A 14,161-nucleotide genomic window follows, 5' to 3' on the forward strand; every position below is an offset into this window, starting at 1 on the left:
ACGGTGATTCTTAAACAGCAAATGGCTCGTGAAGCATCTGCTCACTAAGTTCCCACAGCTTCACCTGATTGTCGTGATTGCGAGTGTGGCTATTCAACTCGTCGTTGGCAACGGCGTTGTTGTGGAGGAAGGCCCCGTTATGTCCTAGCGATGTAAGAACTCAGTACGCGGTACATGGGAAAGTCTGCGAACCTTGGATGGTAGGGTCAATCATGCCCGTGATAATAGTCGCGGCGCCTTCAGACTTTGTGGTCCACGGGGGCATTTCGATCGGCCTACCGTCAAGGTCGACCAGGCCTGTTTGAGTGTGTCAGCGCTGTTCAGATATCAGAAGGCCACAGGCCGAAAACCTACCTCCAGAAGCCATAGCCCCCGCAACCATTGCTTGGAATTCTGGCGTGAAATGGCGTTGCAGGCCGGACTGGACAGCTAGCTGCAGGTCAGTTCCTAGGTATTCGCCTCCTATGGATAGGGAACTCCACGTACCACCAGGATCAATGCTAAAGACTCGAATTCCCTGATCTCCCAATTTCTCCGCCAGCGCCTTCACAAACAGCACCCGGGCAGCGTTGGATTGGTTATATGCCACCAGAGGATCATACGTTTTGCCTTCCTATCAGGAATAATTAGATTGGCACCATAAAGGGAAGAGTGGAGAAACATACACTAAAGCCAACATCCTCAAAATGAACCTTCCCACTCCTGGCTGCACTACTTGCAACAATAATGATGGACGATCCAGCTCCGGCAGCCCTTACCTTCGGAAGAAGCAACTTAACCAACAGAAAGTTGGCCAAATAGTTCACCCCGAACTGCGTCTCGAATCCATCCTTGGTAGTTCCATACGGAGTAGCCATGACACCCGCAACACAAGCGAGATGGTCGATCTTCGGGATATCGTGAAGGGTCTCAACCGCCTTTCTAATACTGCTCATGTCTCCCAGATCCATTTTGAGGAATCTGGTATTGACACTGGGGGCTATGGATTTGATTTTCTCGATGACGGGGGTGACTCTTTCCTCGGCTCGAGCGCTGAGGATGAGGAGATGGGGGGCTGCAGCGCTTAGTTGGATGGCCAGTTCGCCGGCAATAGAGTCGCCGGATACGCCGGTTATCAGGACTGAGGATTGTTAGAAGGTGATATCGATAGCTACAGGAGGGGGCGCATACTTGTCTTGCCGGCTAAGGAGCTACCATATCGGTGGATGATGGTCTCCGAGGGCAGGATCTGCTGGGAAGACATGTTGTCCTTGAGATACAGTTATTGATGCTTGAGAAGTATTGAGAGGATGTTAATTTGAAAGAAAGAAAGCAAAACCAGAGCCAGCTTTTGCTGCTTTATATCTTCGAGCGACTCTGACGTGATGCACCTTGTTCTCAAAGTATCAAATGCCTGCTATGACAGATGTGGTTAGTTTCATGTCATCATTGCAGGATCCACTTTTTCTCTCCTCTCTTATTGGACGACCGTCAAAATAAAATTAGCCGTTACCCGGTGGATCCACTGCTGGATTAGAAATAGCTTATTCCTGGCACTCGTGTTCCGCGTTTGTTTGTACTGCTGAACAGCTCAATGAAGCTTGATGAAGATACAATGTCTACTTTCAGCTTCAGTGACCAAAGCCTAGATAATAATCTCGTTGGATCGATATCCTCTCTTCTGAATGCTGCTGGCGTCCCTAATTTACTCTGGGGGAACTATCTACTGACCGTCTATGGAGTCCCCACCGTTGTTGACGTTAGTGTTGTCTCCCTGTACGTGTTATCGATTGAGCGACTTCTAATCCTGGCCAGGGCGTCTCTTTTGTTGTACCCGATGCACTTATCGAAACCGGCTTCTCTACTCTCTCCCATGCGGGGTTTCTCTCATGCACACAAGGTCCAAAATGCCCATGCCTGAACATGGCCCAATGTTTGTCGACTGCTACACACCTGCATATCAATGACGAGCTTGTGGTATCGCTGTATAGGAAGTCCGACATGCTTTGGGATTTTCCTGAATTTGATATTGATGCCAACAGTGCAGATATCATGTCGGCATCTGACACTAGACTTCCCCCAGCAAGGCTCGGGCGCGGCCATGGGCGCTTTCCCCCATACCTTTCTGCCGTCCGAATCCCAAGCGCCGTCCGGTATTGCGAAGCTATGATTCTTCTGCTTTGTCGAGACCACGACAGCCCCCGTGAGCCCTATTGGATGGCAATCTTAACCTACTTGCTGGAATACGTCGATGAAACGGATATCTTCCAAGAGAAATGGTTGAGGGAGCGGTATAGACAGTTCTATAGGGCCATGAAACAAGGGGATCCGAAAATGTATCTACACCTGAAGATGCTTCGCGATGGCTTCATCAAAAGCAGTGTATAAATTCAAGCAAGCTCTTTCTTCTCATAAAACAGTTCCTCTGAAGCCAACAAACCTCGTCACTCGCGTCAAAGCTCGATGGTCTTCTCGCTATCAAACCCGATTGACTGGGAGAAGGAGTATCCTCTCTGGTTTGATAGCACTCTTTTGCCGGTCCTATAGGAATTTGCGCGTGATCCGGCGAATGCGATGATATATGAATAGGCAGTAATATCCCGATTTTAACCCGAGGTTTGGTGTACGGAACTGAGTTGTTATATGACATAGATAACTGTATGTATTACCTTGATGATAGTGAATCAGAACAGGAGTAAAGCTGATATATAAATAGAGAATATCAGAGAATGGGAGCATTTCGAGGAGTTAGATTGGCGGGACGTTCCTGCCTATCCGATGGCAGTGTTCGGGAACGCTCTCTATGCTTGGACACAGGCTTTCTTAACATTAAGGAATATCCCCCTGGATGGAAAGATCATATATGAGCAGGATTGAAGATATTCAAACCTTGGATGATGCGGATGAAGGATATAAAAGAGATTCTTTCATAGCTCGCTGGAAAGCTATCAGAAGGAGAGAACACTAAGAGATGATTATCTGCAGTGTGGATGGAAGCCAGATTCTGCTGCTGCCGATCGACCATAGAAAGGGGAGCCGATTGATATGGAAGAAGTGCGAAAACTTGCCTCTAGCGAGTTTAGATCTGACGAATTTCAGGCACGCAGGGTGGAGTGGCTTGTTACACTGGCGCTTAGTGATGAAGAATAGGTTGGAAGCTGTGTCTGCCACATCCTATGTTCCTGCAAGAACTCCATTGACAGGGAGGTCATCCATCATCGAGTGCGAATGATTGGTCTTGTCCACCGCGCGGCAGGCATGTGGCGTCAACGCGGTAACTCTACACGCGCTCGAACCAAGCGGGGCGAGGCTGAGGAGGCTCCATCTGTTCAGCCGGGCCAACGACGTCCTACAGACTTCCTAGTCTGGGATCGTTCCATCATACTCAGAATTCGAGACAGACGATTGAGTAATGCATGGTGCAGACACAAATGGCCGCCGTACCAACACCGTTACTCAGGCCGCACGATTATACAGTGGCATGGATCTGCGCCCTTGCCATAGAAATGGCAGCCGCCGAGGCAATGCTGGATGAGAGACATCCTGCCTTACCCACCGTCCCCGGCGACGACAATACTTACGTCGCAGGGAGGGTGGGCTCCCATAATGTCATTATCGCGTGCCTTCCAGCTGGGGTTTACGGGACGACTTCTGCTGCCAACGTAGCGTCTCAAATGCGGCTCACATTCAAGGGCATTCGGTTCGGACTGATGGTGGGAATTGCAGGGGGAGTCCCTAGCGCAAACCATGATATTCGGCTCGGTGATGTCGTAGTCAGCAAACCAACGCGGGATTCCGGGGGAGTGATCCAATACGACTATGGCAAGGCCGTGAGCGGCGGCCACTTGGAACGGACGGGTGTTTTGAACAAGCCTCCAACAATGCTCCTGACAGCCGTGACGGCGCTACAGTCAGCACACATCGCGAATAAAAGTCGTATTCCTGATCTAATTGCAGACTTGGCGGAGCGGCATCCCCGTATGAGGGAGAAGTTCACGTATGACAGTCACAGAGAAGACTTGTTGTTTGAGGCCCAATACGATCATACCGACTCTGAGACAACCTGCGATGGCTGTGATAGACACCGGCTAGTTACCCGAGCGCCGAGAGATAGAAGCGATCCTGTTATCCACTACGGTCTGATCGCATCCGGCAACCAGGTCATCAAGAATTCTCGGACCAGAGATCGACTAGCCCAGGAACTGGGGATCCTGTGCTTTGAAATGGAGGCGGCCGGCCTGGTGGACACGTTCCCATGCCTAGTTATTCGAGGCATCTGTGACTATGCCGATTCTCATAAGAATAAACAATGGCAAGAGTATGCAGCTGCGACGGCAGCAGGATACACAAAGGAGCTTCTCTCCATGGTCCATGCCGTTCACGTTGCAGATACACCTTCGGCTCTGTCGGTCACCGACGGTATGTGAGCTATGCACAACAGATTGTGAACTTGTCGGTTCTGACTAAAAGAATGCCAGTCGTTCATAGCAGCAAGGCCCTTGCCAAACCGCGAGGTTCATCAACTTGGTTGACTTCGCGAAATGGTGAGTTGGCAGGATCCAGTGCTTTCTGCATGTCACAGATACTCATTCATTGCAGGTGACCTCGACGAGACGTTATTCAGGCGCATTTCAGCCTACGAACATGAAAAGGTCCACCGGCGACTTGCTCACAAACGAGTCATGGGGACAGCGCAGTGGTTCCTGGATCATACAGATTTCAAGGCATGGCTGGTGGAGAGGAAATTCTCGAGACTGTGGTGCTCCGGGAAAAGTGAGCGTGCCCCTGGGAGCTCCTTGACGGCGATCAACACTAATCATTACTCTTGTTTAGTTGGCTCTGGTAAAACGATGATAGCGTCAGCATCCCTTCGCTCTTTCTCTTGTGATAAATAGACTAATCGTATCATAGGACGGCGGCCATCGATGCAGCCAAATATCGATCGTCGGAACACTCTGCTTCCACGGTATTTTTCTATTGTGAGAGCGACCGACCGGACGAGCTCAATGGGTCCTACATCCTCTCCAGTCTGATAAAACAACTATGCGAGTATCTCCGTGCGAAGAACAGAGGCTGCCCCGGCGATGTGGCAGATGCACTGAACCGCTTTTTCGGGAAGAAGCGAGTGGTTCCGGACTTCGATGATTTGAAGGACGTTTTCATCCGGTTATTCCACCTCATCCCAGACACGGTGTATATCATTGACGGCCTCGATGCATTGAACCCAGACCAAAGTAAAGGCCTGTTTGAGTTGTTCAGGTCCCTGTTCTGCGGTTCTGGATCCCCACCGGAGTCACGAATACTCGTTTTCAGCCGAGAACAACTGCCTGGCTACACAGGCATCCCCCTGTTCATGGCTGGCGTTCATCAAATTTCGACTACATCTAACGTGATGCCGGATCTTCACACCTACATCGATACGAGTGTCACCGATAAATTGATGAGCCGGAAGCTCACGGACAATTTGGCCTTGTTGGATGAGGTCAAGCGGGTCCTCCTGGAAGAATCATCAGGAATGTATGAAGCAAACCTTCCTCTGCTTCCTCTATATAACTGAAGGCTAATGGATCAGGTTTCTTTGGGTCTATCTGCAGTTGGAGATTCTGTGGCAAGACTGTTTCACGGACAATCATATCCTATCAGCGTTGCGAGATCTTCCGACAGATCTGGAGGAGACATACCGTCGCTGCGTTCGAAGAATCCACTTTACGAATCCCTATGCGTTGCGAGTCCTCCAGTGGGTGAGCTTTGCCGCGAGACCACTCTGTATCGACGAGTTAAAAGAGGCCGTGGCCTTTGAGCTGCAGGACGTGGTATGGGACGCCGGAAAGATCCCCCAAGCGGATGTGGTGATCGGGTGCTGTGCAAATCTCGTAGCCTTCGATCCTTCTGATTACTGTGTTCGTTTTGCGCATTCTTCCGTCAAGGCGTACCTGCAGAAGGATTTGGCAAGCTTTATCCCAGGGTACCCGAAATCGGATAGGCAAGGCGAGCTTCAGTGCGGAGAATTCTGTATTGCGTATCTGGCCTTCTCCAACTTCAACCTCCAACTGGCGAAGCCAGCCGACGAGACAGTGGTGGCAAAAGTCCCGGATCCCAAGCTGCTCGCCGGTGGTGCATTGACGTCTCCGTTGGCTAGATTATTCCTGGGATGGGGAGCAGATCCCAAACGTCGCACACAATTACAATTTCGACAGATCCGATCAGCCACTCTTCCAGATCGTTCACAATACAAATTCCTGGACTATGCAGCCACCCACTGGACCTTGCAAACCAAGGAGATCACTTCCCGATCTACAGTCTGGGAGAGATTCAAGCACCTCCCGTTATGTTTCAACGAAACATGGAATTTCCACCCTTGGGTGGTCGGTGGTCGCTCACAATTCTCGCGCCTACATGGCCTCTTCGGCTGGGCCGTCAAGGAAGGACACATTCCGCTGTTGGAGATGGCGCTCACTTCCGACCGACACATACGGGAGGTCTGTAACCTCCCATTGATCGATGAGCACCTTCCTGCGCTTCATGTCGCATCCAAATTTGGGCTCGCCGATGTCGTAAAGCTCCTACTGCCCATATGCCAATTGAACTTGCAGGACGAAGAGGGGTATACTGCTTTACACCATGCAGCCGGTAAGGGGCATGGAGATGTTGTTGCCGTCCTTCTAACCTCAGGCAGCACGGAAGTGGATCTTCCCTCCAAGTTCCAGGTTACACCACTCTGGCTGGCTGCCAGTCATGGCCATGGACACGTCCTGCGCATCCTGGCAGAGAAGCAAGCGAACCTCGAGGCCAGAGGTAATTTAACACGACAGACGCCGCTCTCACAGGCTGCTAGTAACGGCCATTATGATGTAGTCGACCTTCTCGTGAACATGGGAGCGAAGCTAGAGTCAAGGGACGCTGAGGGTCGAACGCCGTTATCCTGGGCCGTCACAAATGGCCATCTCCACACGGTCGGGCTGTTACTTGAGAAAGGCGCTAACCCTGATTGTAAAGATACAAGCAAGGAAAAATTGTTGTTATGGGCGGCGCAGGCTGGACATGATGTGATCACAGGCTTGCTGGCTGCAAATCCCCTGACGAACCTCAACGCTACCGACTCCGAGGGACTAACGCCGTTATTGTGGACTGTCCGGAATCAACACTTCTTGACCGCGGAGATTCTTCTCCAGCGAGGGGCAATTCGGGAGGTCCGAGATGCTGAGGGCCAGACGCCTCTACTGTGGGCAGCAAGGAATAGGCACGAGGAACTGACTAGATCACTGGTCGCGAAAGGTGCGGTTATTGATTCCAAAGATAAGTACGAAAGAACAGCGTTTTTCTGGGCCGTGGAGAATAGCCACGAAGAAATGGTCAAGTTACTGCTAGACTGGAGTGGAGACCATGTGCGAAAGGAAAAGTTCATCGACAGTATTCTCTCATGGGCCGCACGAACACCGACTGGTAATACGGTCAATTTATTCCTAGGCAAAGATGGAGACCCCAAGGATGTGGCTCCACCAACACCGACGTCGTTACTGTGGGCTGTCAAGAAAAGCTACGTGGGGCTAGCTCAGCTCTTCATAGAGCGCGACACCGCTGTCGATCGGGAAGACCTTTTCAGACAGGGAGCTATCATGTGGTCCACAGGGCATGGACAAGAGCTCTTACTGCAGCTGCTCCTTGGAAAGAGTGAAGATGTCCAATCCACCGACCCGGCCGCCCTACTTGACCTGCTGGCCGAAACGAGCAAAGACCCGCAACCCAGGCATCAGTCATACCGGTCCCTCCTATGGGCTGCAAAGCATGGTCATGCGTATGCGGCCAAGCTGCTACTCGAAAATGGCGCAGATATCGATGCCAACGATTCCCTTGGTTATACAGCACTTCTGCGGGCCGCACGGGAAGGGAATATCAAGATCGCCCAGCTGCTGGTTGACCAGGGTGCTAATATCCACGCGAGAACTGTTTACGGGGAGACACCACTATGGTGGGCTGCACGAAACGGGCATGACACGCTCGTGGTACTTTTGCTCAACATAGGTGCAGATTTCGAATCCAAGGATAAGTTTGGCCTTACACCATTAGCTTGGGCGGTTGAGAACCGGCACAGGCGGGTGGTCCGCGCATTGGTTGACAGGGGCGCAAACATTTGGGCTTCCGACAAGTCTGGCCAGACACCACACTCAAGGTCTGGTGCCACGAAAATGCGAGCTCTGCTACTTGAAGGTGAACGCGAGTGAACGATGGAAGACATTCCCAGACTTTACTAAAGATTATGACCCCAAGGTGTCTGCCGCCTAACGGGCAGCCGTGCAGCATGTACGGAGTACGGAGTACCGAGGTGAGGGAAATCGACTGCTAGTCGCATCCGTGGAGGTCGCGATCGCTGGGAGAAAGCTAACCAGACTCAACCAGATCATTGTCAAACTACAACGCAGGCCAAAGGCCGATCGCTACCGCAACACGCGAACCAGACCCATAAGTAGCGCAAGTAGCGCAGTGGATAGACTACTTACACACAGTCCCATTCTAGTCTTACCCTGTTACATCCTCCTACGAGAGGCGAATGTCTCTAAGTCCCGGATGGGCCAGGGAAACAAAAACCATGTCATTTCTGAAGAAAGCAATATAACTCTCACCAGCGTCCTCAGAATCCGAGAATAAGCAGCTCGTGGTTTGCGAGTTATGTATCCAGGTTTTGAGAAATGACTGAGGCCGTGTAATTGAGGCGGTCTTCGTGGCAGACTCATAGCAGGGCAACTGAGTGAACAACCACTCAATCAGAGACATAAGAGACAAAAGAAAAGGGAAAAAAACATACGACAGCCGGGATTCGCTGGTGGTCACCCACCCAACTACTAACCGGCCGGCGTGTGGCTTAAGTACGGCTGAGCGGACGGGAAGCCCTGTTTTCCACACCCTATGGTCGTATGTGCTAGACAGTAGATAAAATATGGGAGATATGGTGTGAAAAACAAGGATTTTTTGTGTATAAATTGTCTGTCCCCCGCACAGTGGAGATAGTCATCTTTCTGGTCCAGGCTTCTGTGCTGACGGTTTACCATATTTGGTAAATGGTAATCATAGCATTGTCTGATGGTAACTTTGTATAACTTGGACCTTGCAATTCTCTTCCCTGGGCATATGAAAAGTCTCTTCAATCTCTATGCGGGCAATTGAGCCTAGTCACTGTGACTCCTCAATCAATTCCAGCAGACAATCAGCCGCTTCATCTGTACCAATGGCGCTCCCACTGTATATTCCGCGTTGCATTCACACTCCCGCCAGCCAGTGTCACCTCCCACCGCCTGACAAGCCGCTCAGAATCCAAATTGAAGGTCCCTTGATCGCCATACAAAGGCTTCTGCCACATATCCCATGGCGTCTGGATCCTCTAGACCGAACATTCCCACAACCAGCAGGCCCAGAGCTAGCACGGTTGACGTATCAAAAAGTATACGGACGCGATATTTCTCCAGAAGTCCCAGGCGATCTGGTGGTGCGGGATGAGTACTTGGGCTGGATGCCAGAGAAGCGTCCGCAGGAGTAAGTATATATTAATCTCCACCCATGGAGGCAGCCGGTTCCGATACCCCTGTGGCTAATCACTGACTAGGTTGATTGACTATTACGGTGTAACATTTGACCATCTTGTTCCACCTGATGATACCAACCCCGAGGTGTTACAGATTAACATTATTGAGATTGAGGATGACAATGGTGTTTATGCAACTACGTGGCTTTTATTTGCAGTCGATCCGGCAGATTTTATCGGGAAGAAAGTCTTAGCAGTGCCAAGGTGTTGCCAGAAGAGAAAGGGAACTCAGGATCGTTGGCGAGTAAATGCACTTGTGGACCAGAGGGTTCATGGGTGCGAACGATTAAAGAGCGCTGAAGAATTAAAAAATTAGAAAGGTAGACTGCATATCATTCTACTACGCTAGAAATGGCAGTCTAGAGACACCTGTTTAGTTGAGTGGTCTATAGTCGACAAATTACTGGGAGCTCTCCTTGAACTCGCTAAACCCCAGAATCCCAATAACAGGATCTTGTATTATATTTCACTCCTCCTCTCCTTGACTTGCTAAGATGTTGACATTAATCTCCGGCTCATGTGTCTGCTGTAGCACCTAAAGCGATCTGGGGAATTGAGGCGCTATGAGCCAGTGGGTATCTATATACGCAATTTCTTGAAAAGTAATTAGTAGCTATAAATAACGCCCAGTTATCTGGCAACATAGCCTGTAATAAGATAAATAGATGATGTGTGCAATGAGCATATCTTATCAGAAAGGGATCTTGCATGCTGCAGAACCACTGGCGTGCACGTGTTCCCGCATCTATCATCCGCAGGATGTTTTCCCAAAACAACCTGCCTTGATTCCTTCATTCCTCAAAACTGTCAGATCCTTCACTTCGATGGATTCCTCCGCAGATGGCCCATTTTGGGGGCCCCAGACATCCTATCTCAAGTACGTTTTTATCGGTATTGAATTCCTGCATTCTCTGAACTGACATGCTTTAGCTTTTGTGAAGAGGTACGCCCGGAGCATCCCGCGTCTGCCTTGCTTAGCTCCACATCCAAACACTAACCCTTGACCTGTTCCCAAATAAAGGACTATGTAATAACTCGATACATTGCTGAATTTATAAACACATTCAGCAGCTTGATATACAGTACGTTCAAGAAGCATCCGGAGAATCCGTAAACATTGTATCATGTCCCACTAATAACCTCGCCAAGTCATCTACGGAGTCTACGGTCTGGTGAAGCTCTACCAAAAGCGACATGCCACCCTTAGCCGCTCAGTTCCCTACTTTGGTCTGATGGGCGTGGGCGCCTGCTCGGCCGGCTACCATATGACCCTGAAATATCACACCCAAATGTGTATGCACCCCTGCCTGACATCGCTGCCGGCACGGTTGAGCTTACGCAGAATTCCGTCTGTTTCCAGCGGATGAACTATCAATGCATCTACTTGTCACGCCTCTTCTCTACCGGATCTTTACTTTCCAGACTAGCCTCCAGCACACCAGGCTCATAGGCATCCTCTTCCTCACTGAGTTCACTGTTGTGATGGTGGTTCACATGGTCATGAATGAGTTCCTTCTCCATGCCGTGACCTTCGGGTTGGGGGTCCTTTTGATCGCGACACAGACAATCAAACTGGTCTCCCAGCGGGTCCCGCATCCTTTCACTCGGAAGAAGCTTCGGAACATCGGCCTCTTTGGCGTCTGTATGTTTTTACTTCCTCCTGCATCGGAAGCAACCCCCGATCAACAAATCTGACAATGATCCAGGTAGCTTCGTTTTCGGTTACATGGTCTGGCTGATTGATGAGTGGGCTTGCAATCCCCTGATTCGCATCAGACACTCGGTCGGCTTGCCCTTGGCGTTTGTGTTCGAACTGCATGGATGGTAGGTTTCGTCCCTAATATCCTTTCTCCGTGGGATTCTAGATCTAGAAGCATGAGACGCTGATGTGACAAATCAATCCAGGTGGCATGTCTTCACCGCAATTGGTGGCTATATCGCGGTGGAGGTTGTGGACATGATCACATCGGGTGAGGTTCACGAGGATCCCACGGATCAGTTTGCCTGGCCCATTGCCGATGTGGCAAGATTTATAGGGGGAGCACCAGGGACCAAGAAATTGAGTTGACAACAGACGTTTGATGGATGAGTAGTTGCTGCTGATTTAAGCTCCATGTGCTATGCCATAGCACTCGCTCCCAGAGCGAACATTACTCATATTTTCGTCAAGGACTAAGCCACGACCTTCGAATCCATACTTCCTCATGACAGGAATCGGAAATATGATACATGATACTCAAAGTTCAGCCAGTTACGAAAAAATACAATGGCCCCTTGCTTGGGAGATCTTTTCTTTAGCAGAGAGGCAGGTTTCTGGATGAAAGGTTCGATAGCCTGCCTTCATACATTTAGAGGTCCTCTGCTTAGCCCAAGAAAAGGTGAAATTAGACAACTGCAATTTATTTCGCAAGTCCTCACACCTCTTTCTAAGAAGTGGCCGCTTGAATAATACGATCATCAAGTGCATCTAGGAAAACGGATAGAGAGAACAAAGGACGTGAGGTGTTGACATATTTGATAGGGCCAATATGATTCATGATCAGCAACTTGATTAGAATAAAGTGTAGCGGAATAACTCAACTAGTATGAGTACGTAGTAATTTTAGATGTAAACTATAGATGAGATTATTTACGAGAGACTGTGACAGAGATGTCGATGGCGTTCTTGATGCTAGTAGATGTGAACAAGGCCAGGGTACGCTTGTCGAGTACGTACTGCAGCAAGCTGCCGTCAGGCGAAACCTGGACTTTATAGCCGTTGGGGAACGTGGAGGGGGGCAGGATAATTTCAGTGGGTGCTTTAATATTTGGATCAGACCTGAACTGCAGCTTGAAGGTGGCCGAGCTCTCATCAAGGCTGAAGCTGTTGGGAGTGCCAGCGACGGCCGCGGGGTATGCACGGCTGTAGTGCTTTGCCAGTTCAGGGTGAGGCTGGCCAGATGTGCCGTTGTACAGATTCTCGTACGCCCAGCCGATCCAGGAAACCATATTTGCGTCCGTCGCCGACATGGCATCTGCTAGGCCCTGCATCTGCTTATCATCGCCCATCCAGAACGTGAGTTCAGTCAGCACACCGGCGGTCCTAAGGCGCTCGTTGTCCTTGCGGCGGTTGCTGAGCGTGGTGGAAATAGACGACAGCTGCGGCGGGTTGTAGTAGTGGAATGAGTGCACCGACTTCGAGCCGTCCCCAAGAGGGACGTTGTTGAAACCCGACAAGATGTCGATGGTGGCGCCTTCGAACCAGATGAGCGTGTCATTGTCGACGGTACGGATCTGCTTCGTGGCGCGGTTCCAGAGCCCTTCTAGGACCTTGTGGTCGGCAACACCTGGCACTAGCAGGGTCGGATCAGCCACCGAGTCGCCCACCCACGGCTCATTCAGCAGGTTATACCCGACCACATTGGTCGTCTCGACATACTCGGACGCCAGCCTTTTCCAGTACGCCGCGAACGCATCGCCCAGCCTGTCGTAGTTGTTGTATAGCCGCCCAAACGCATTGCATATCGCCACCGACGTGTAGCTCAGAGCCCAGTCGACGGTGCCGCAAAGCGACTGCGGCGAGGGGAACCCGCTTTCATCCACAGGGAACGGCGTCAGCTTGAGAGGAAAGGGATACATCTTCCAGCTTGGTACCCAGTCCTTCTTAACAAACCACTACGAAGCCGTGTCAGTATCAGCTGTGCCAACATGGCCCTGCATCCACTTACGTCAGGTACGCCGTGGCCACAAAGCTGCCGCGCCAGGCAGTCCTGATGCACGTCCACCAAAACATAGAGGCCATGGTCCTCAGCCATCTTGGTCTGCTTCTTCATGATATCCAGAAATGTCTGGTTGTACTGCCCACGCACAGGTTCTGCGCCGGCCCAGCTGTGGCCTAACCGCACAATGTTCAGACCTAAGTCGTGCAGATTTTGGATATCTTGCTCGCCAAACGAGGAGACACCAGGCACCCACTCCAACGGCCGATGCCATGGCGGCTGCTTCATAACGACATTGGTTCCGTGGAAGAACCGCGTACGGCCGAATTCATCGATAATCTGGTGCGTGTCTTGGTTCACCTGGCTGATACGCGCCATGCCTGGATGAGCCTTGTACCAGCCTTCGGCATCCTGGGCCAGCGCACCCGCTGGCTGTGTGCCAAGCACAGCTAGTAGTGATGTAGCAGCAATGGGAGTGAACAGCATCTCAATAAAAGGGGCAAGTCAATTTCAGTAAGAAAACAGAAGTGGGAATGGAGACGGAGGGATGAAGTGTTCAGATAATATAAGAATTAAGGGACCACAGAGAGATATAAATGCCCAGTCCTCCTCTGTACATAAAGTAGGAATACACCTCTTCCACCATGCTCGCTTAATTCCCTGAATAACTGATTGTAACATGCCCCGCAAAACTACCGCAGAACCAGGATTAGGCGCTGGAGACAAGGCGGCTGGGCTCGGCAAGTTAACTGATGATTTTATTGATACGCCGCTTGAGGGAAGAAGAGATGAAAGCATCTGTTGATGTAAATTACATCTATTCGGAAGATTATGTGTGATATTCGACATATTCAGAAATGATCAGTGTGGCGATTATTCAGCAGCTCAACCGAGCTTCTACAAAAGT

General features: G+C 50.5%; 4 protein-coding genes and 1 non-coding gene across 5 annotated transcripts; 2 read left to right on the plus strand and 3 right to left on the minus strand.

Annotated features, from left to right (window-relative positions):
• Positions 1-10: 10 nt before the first annotated feature.
• On the minus strand, positions 11-1,243 carry Aspvir_009291 (uncharacterized protein; the record flags this gene model as incomplete). The annotated part of the gene is made up of 6 exons (XM_043272439.1): positions 11-144; positions 193-297; positions 355-429; positions 487-613; positions 666-1,120; positions 1,171-1,243. 6 exons carry the CDS (start codon positions 1,241-1,243, stop codon positions 11-13), a joined length of 969 nt encoding a protein of 322 aa, XP_043128374.1.
• A 2,167-nt stretch (positions 1,244-3,410) lies between these two features.
• Aspvir_009292 (uncharacterized protein) lies at positions 3,411-8,201 on the plus strand (the record flags this gene model as incomplete). The annotated part of the gene is made up of 6 exons (XM_043272440.1): positions 3,411-4,398; positions 4,458-4,523; positions 4,579-4,752; positions 4,813-4,837; positions 4,891-5,496; positions 5,552-8,201. The coding sequence occupies 6 exons, from the start codon at positions 3,411-3,413 to the stop codon at positions 8,199-8,201; spliced, it is 4,509 nt and encodes a 1,502-aa protein (XP_043128375.1).
• Positions 8,202-8,775: 574 nt separating this feature from the next.
• On the minus strand, positions 8,776-8,895 carry Aspvir_r0018. The gene has a single exon (XR_006253208.1). It is a non-coding gene; the product is annotated as a 5S ribosomal RNA (ribosomal RNA).
• Positions 8,896-9,202: 307 nt separating this feature from the next.
• On the plus strand, positions 9,203-11,624 carry Aspvir_009293 (ceramidase; the record flags this gene model as incomplete). The annotated part of the gene is made up of 6 exons (XM_043272441.1): positions 9,203-9,507; positions 9,578-9,681; positions 10,706-10,849; positions 10,917-11,198; positions 11,263-11,380; positions 11,462-11,624. 6 exons carry the CDS (start codon positions 9,203-9,205, stop codon positions 11,622-11,624), a joined length of 1,116 nt encoding a protein of 371 aa, XP_043128376.1.
• A 557-nt stretch (positions 11,625-12,181) lies between these two features.
• On the minus strand, positions 12,182-13,740 carry Aspvir_009294 (putative endoglycoceramidase; the record flags this gene model as incomplete). Its single annotated transcript, XM_043272442.1, has 2 exons — positions 12,182-13,210; positions 13,264-13,740. 2 exons carry the CDS (start codon positions 13,738-13,740, stop codon positions 12,182-12,184), a joined length of 1,506 nt encoding a protein of 501 aa, XP_043128377.1.
• Between the last annotated feature and the right edge of the window lie 421 nt (positions 13,741-14,161).

The sequence above is a fragment of the Aspergillus viridinutans genome (genome assembly GCF_018404265.1).
Source record: "Aspergillus viridinutans IFM 47045 DNA, scaffold_8, whole genome shotgun sequence".
Classification (NCBI taxonomy): Eukaryota; Fungi; Ascomycota; class Eurotiomycetes; order Eurotiales; family Aspergillaceae; genus Aspergillus; species Aspergillus viridinutans.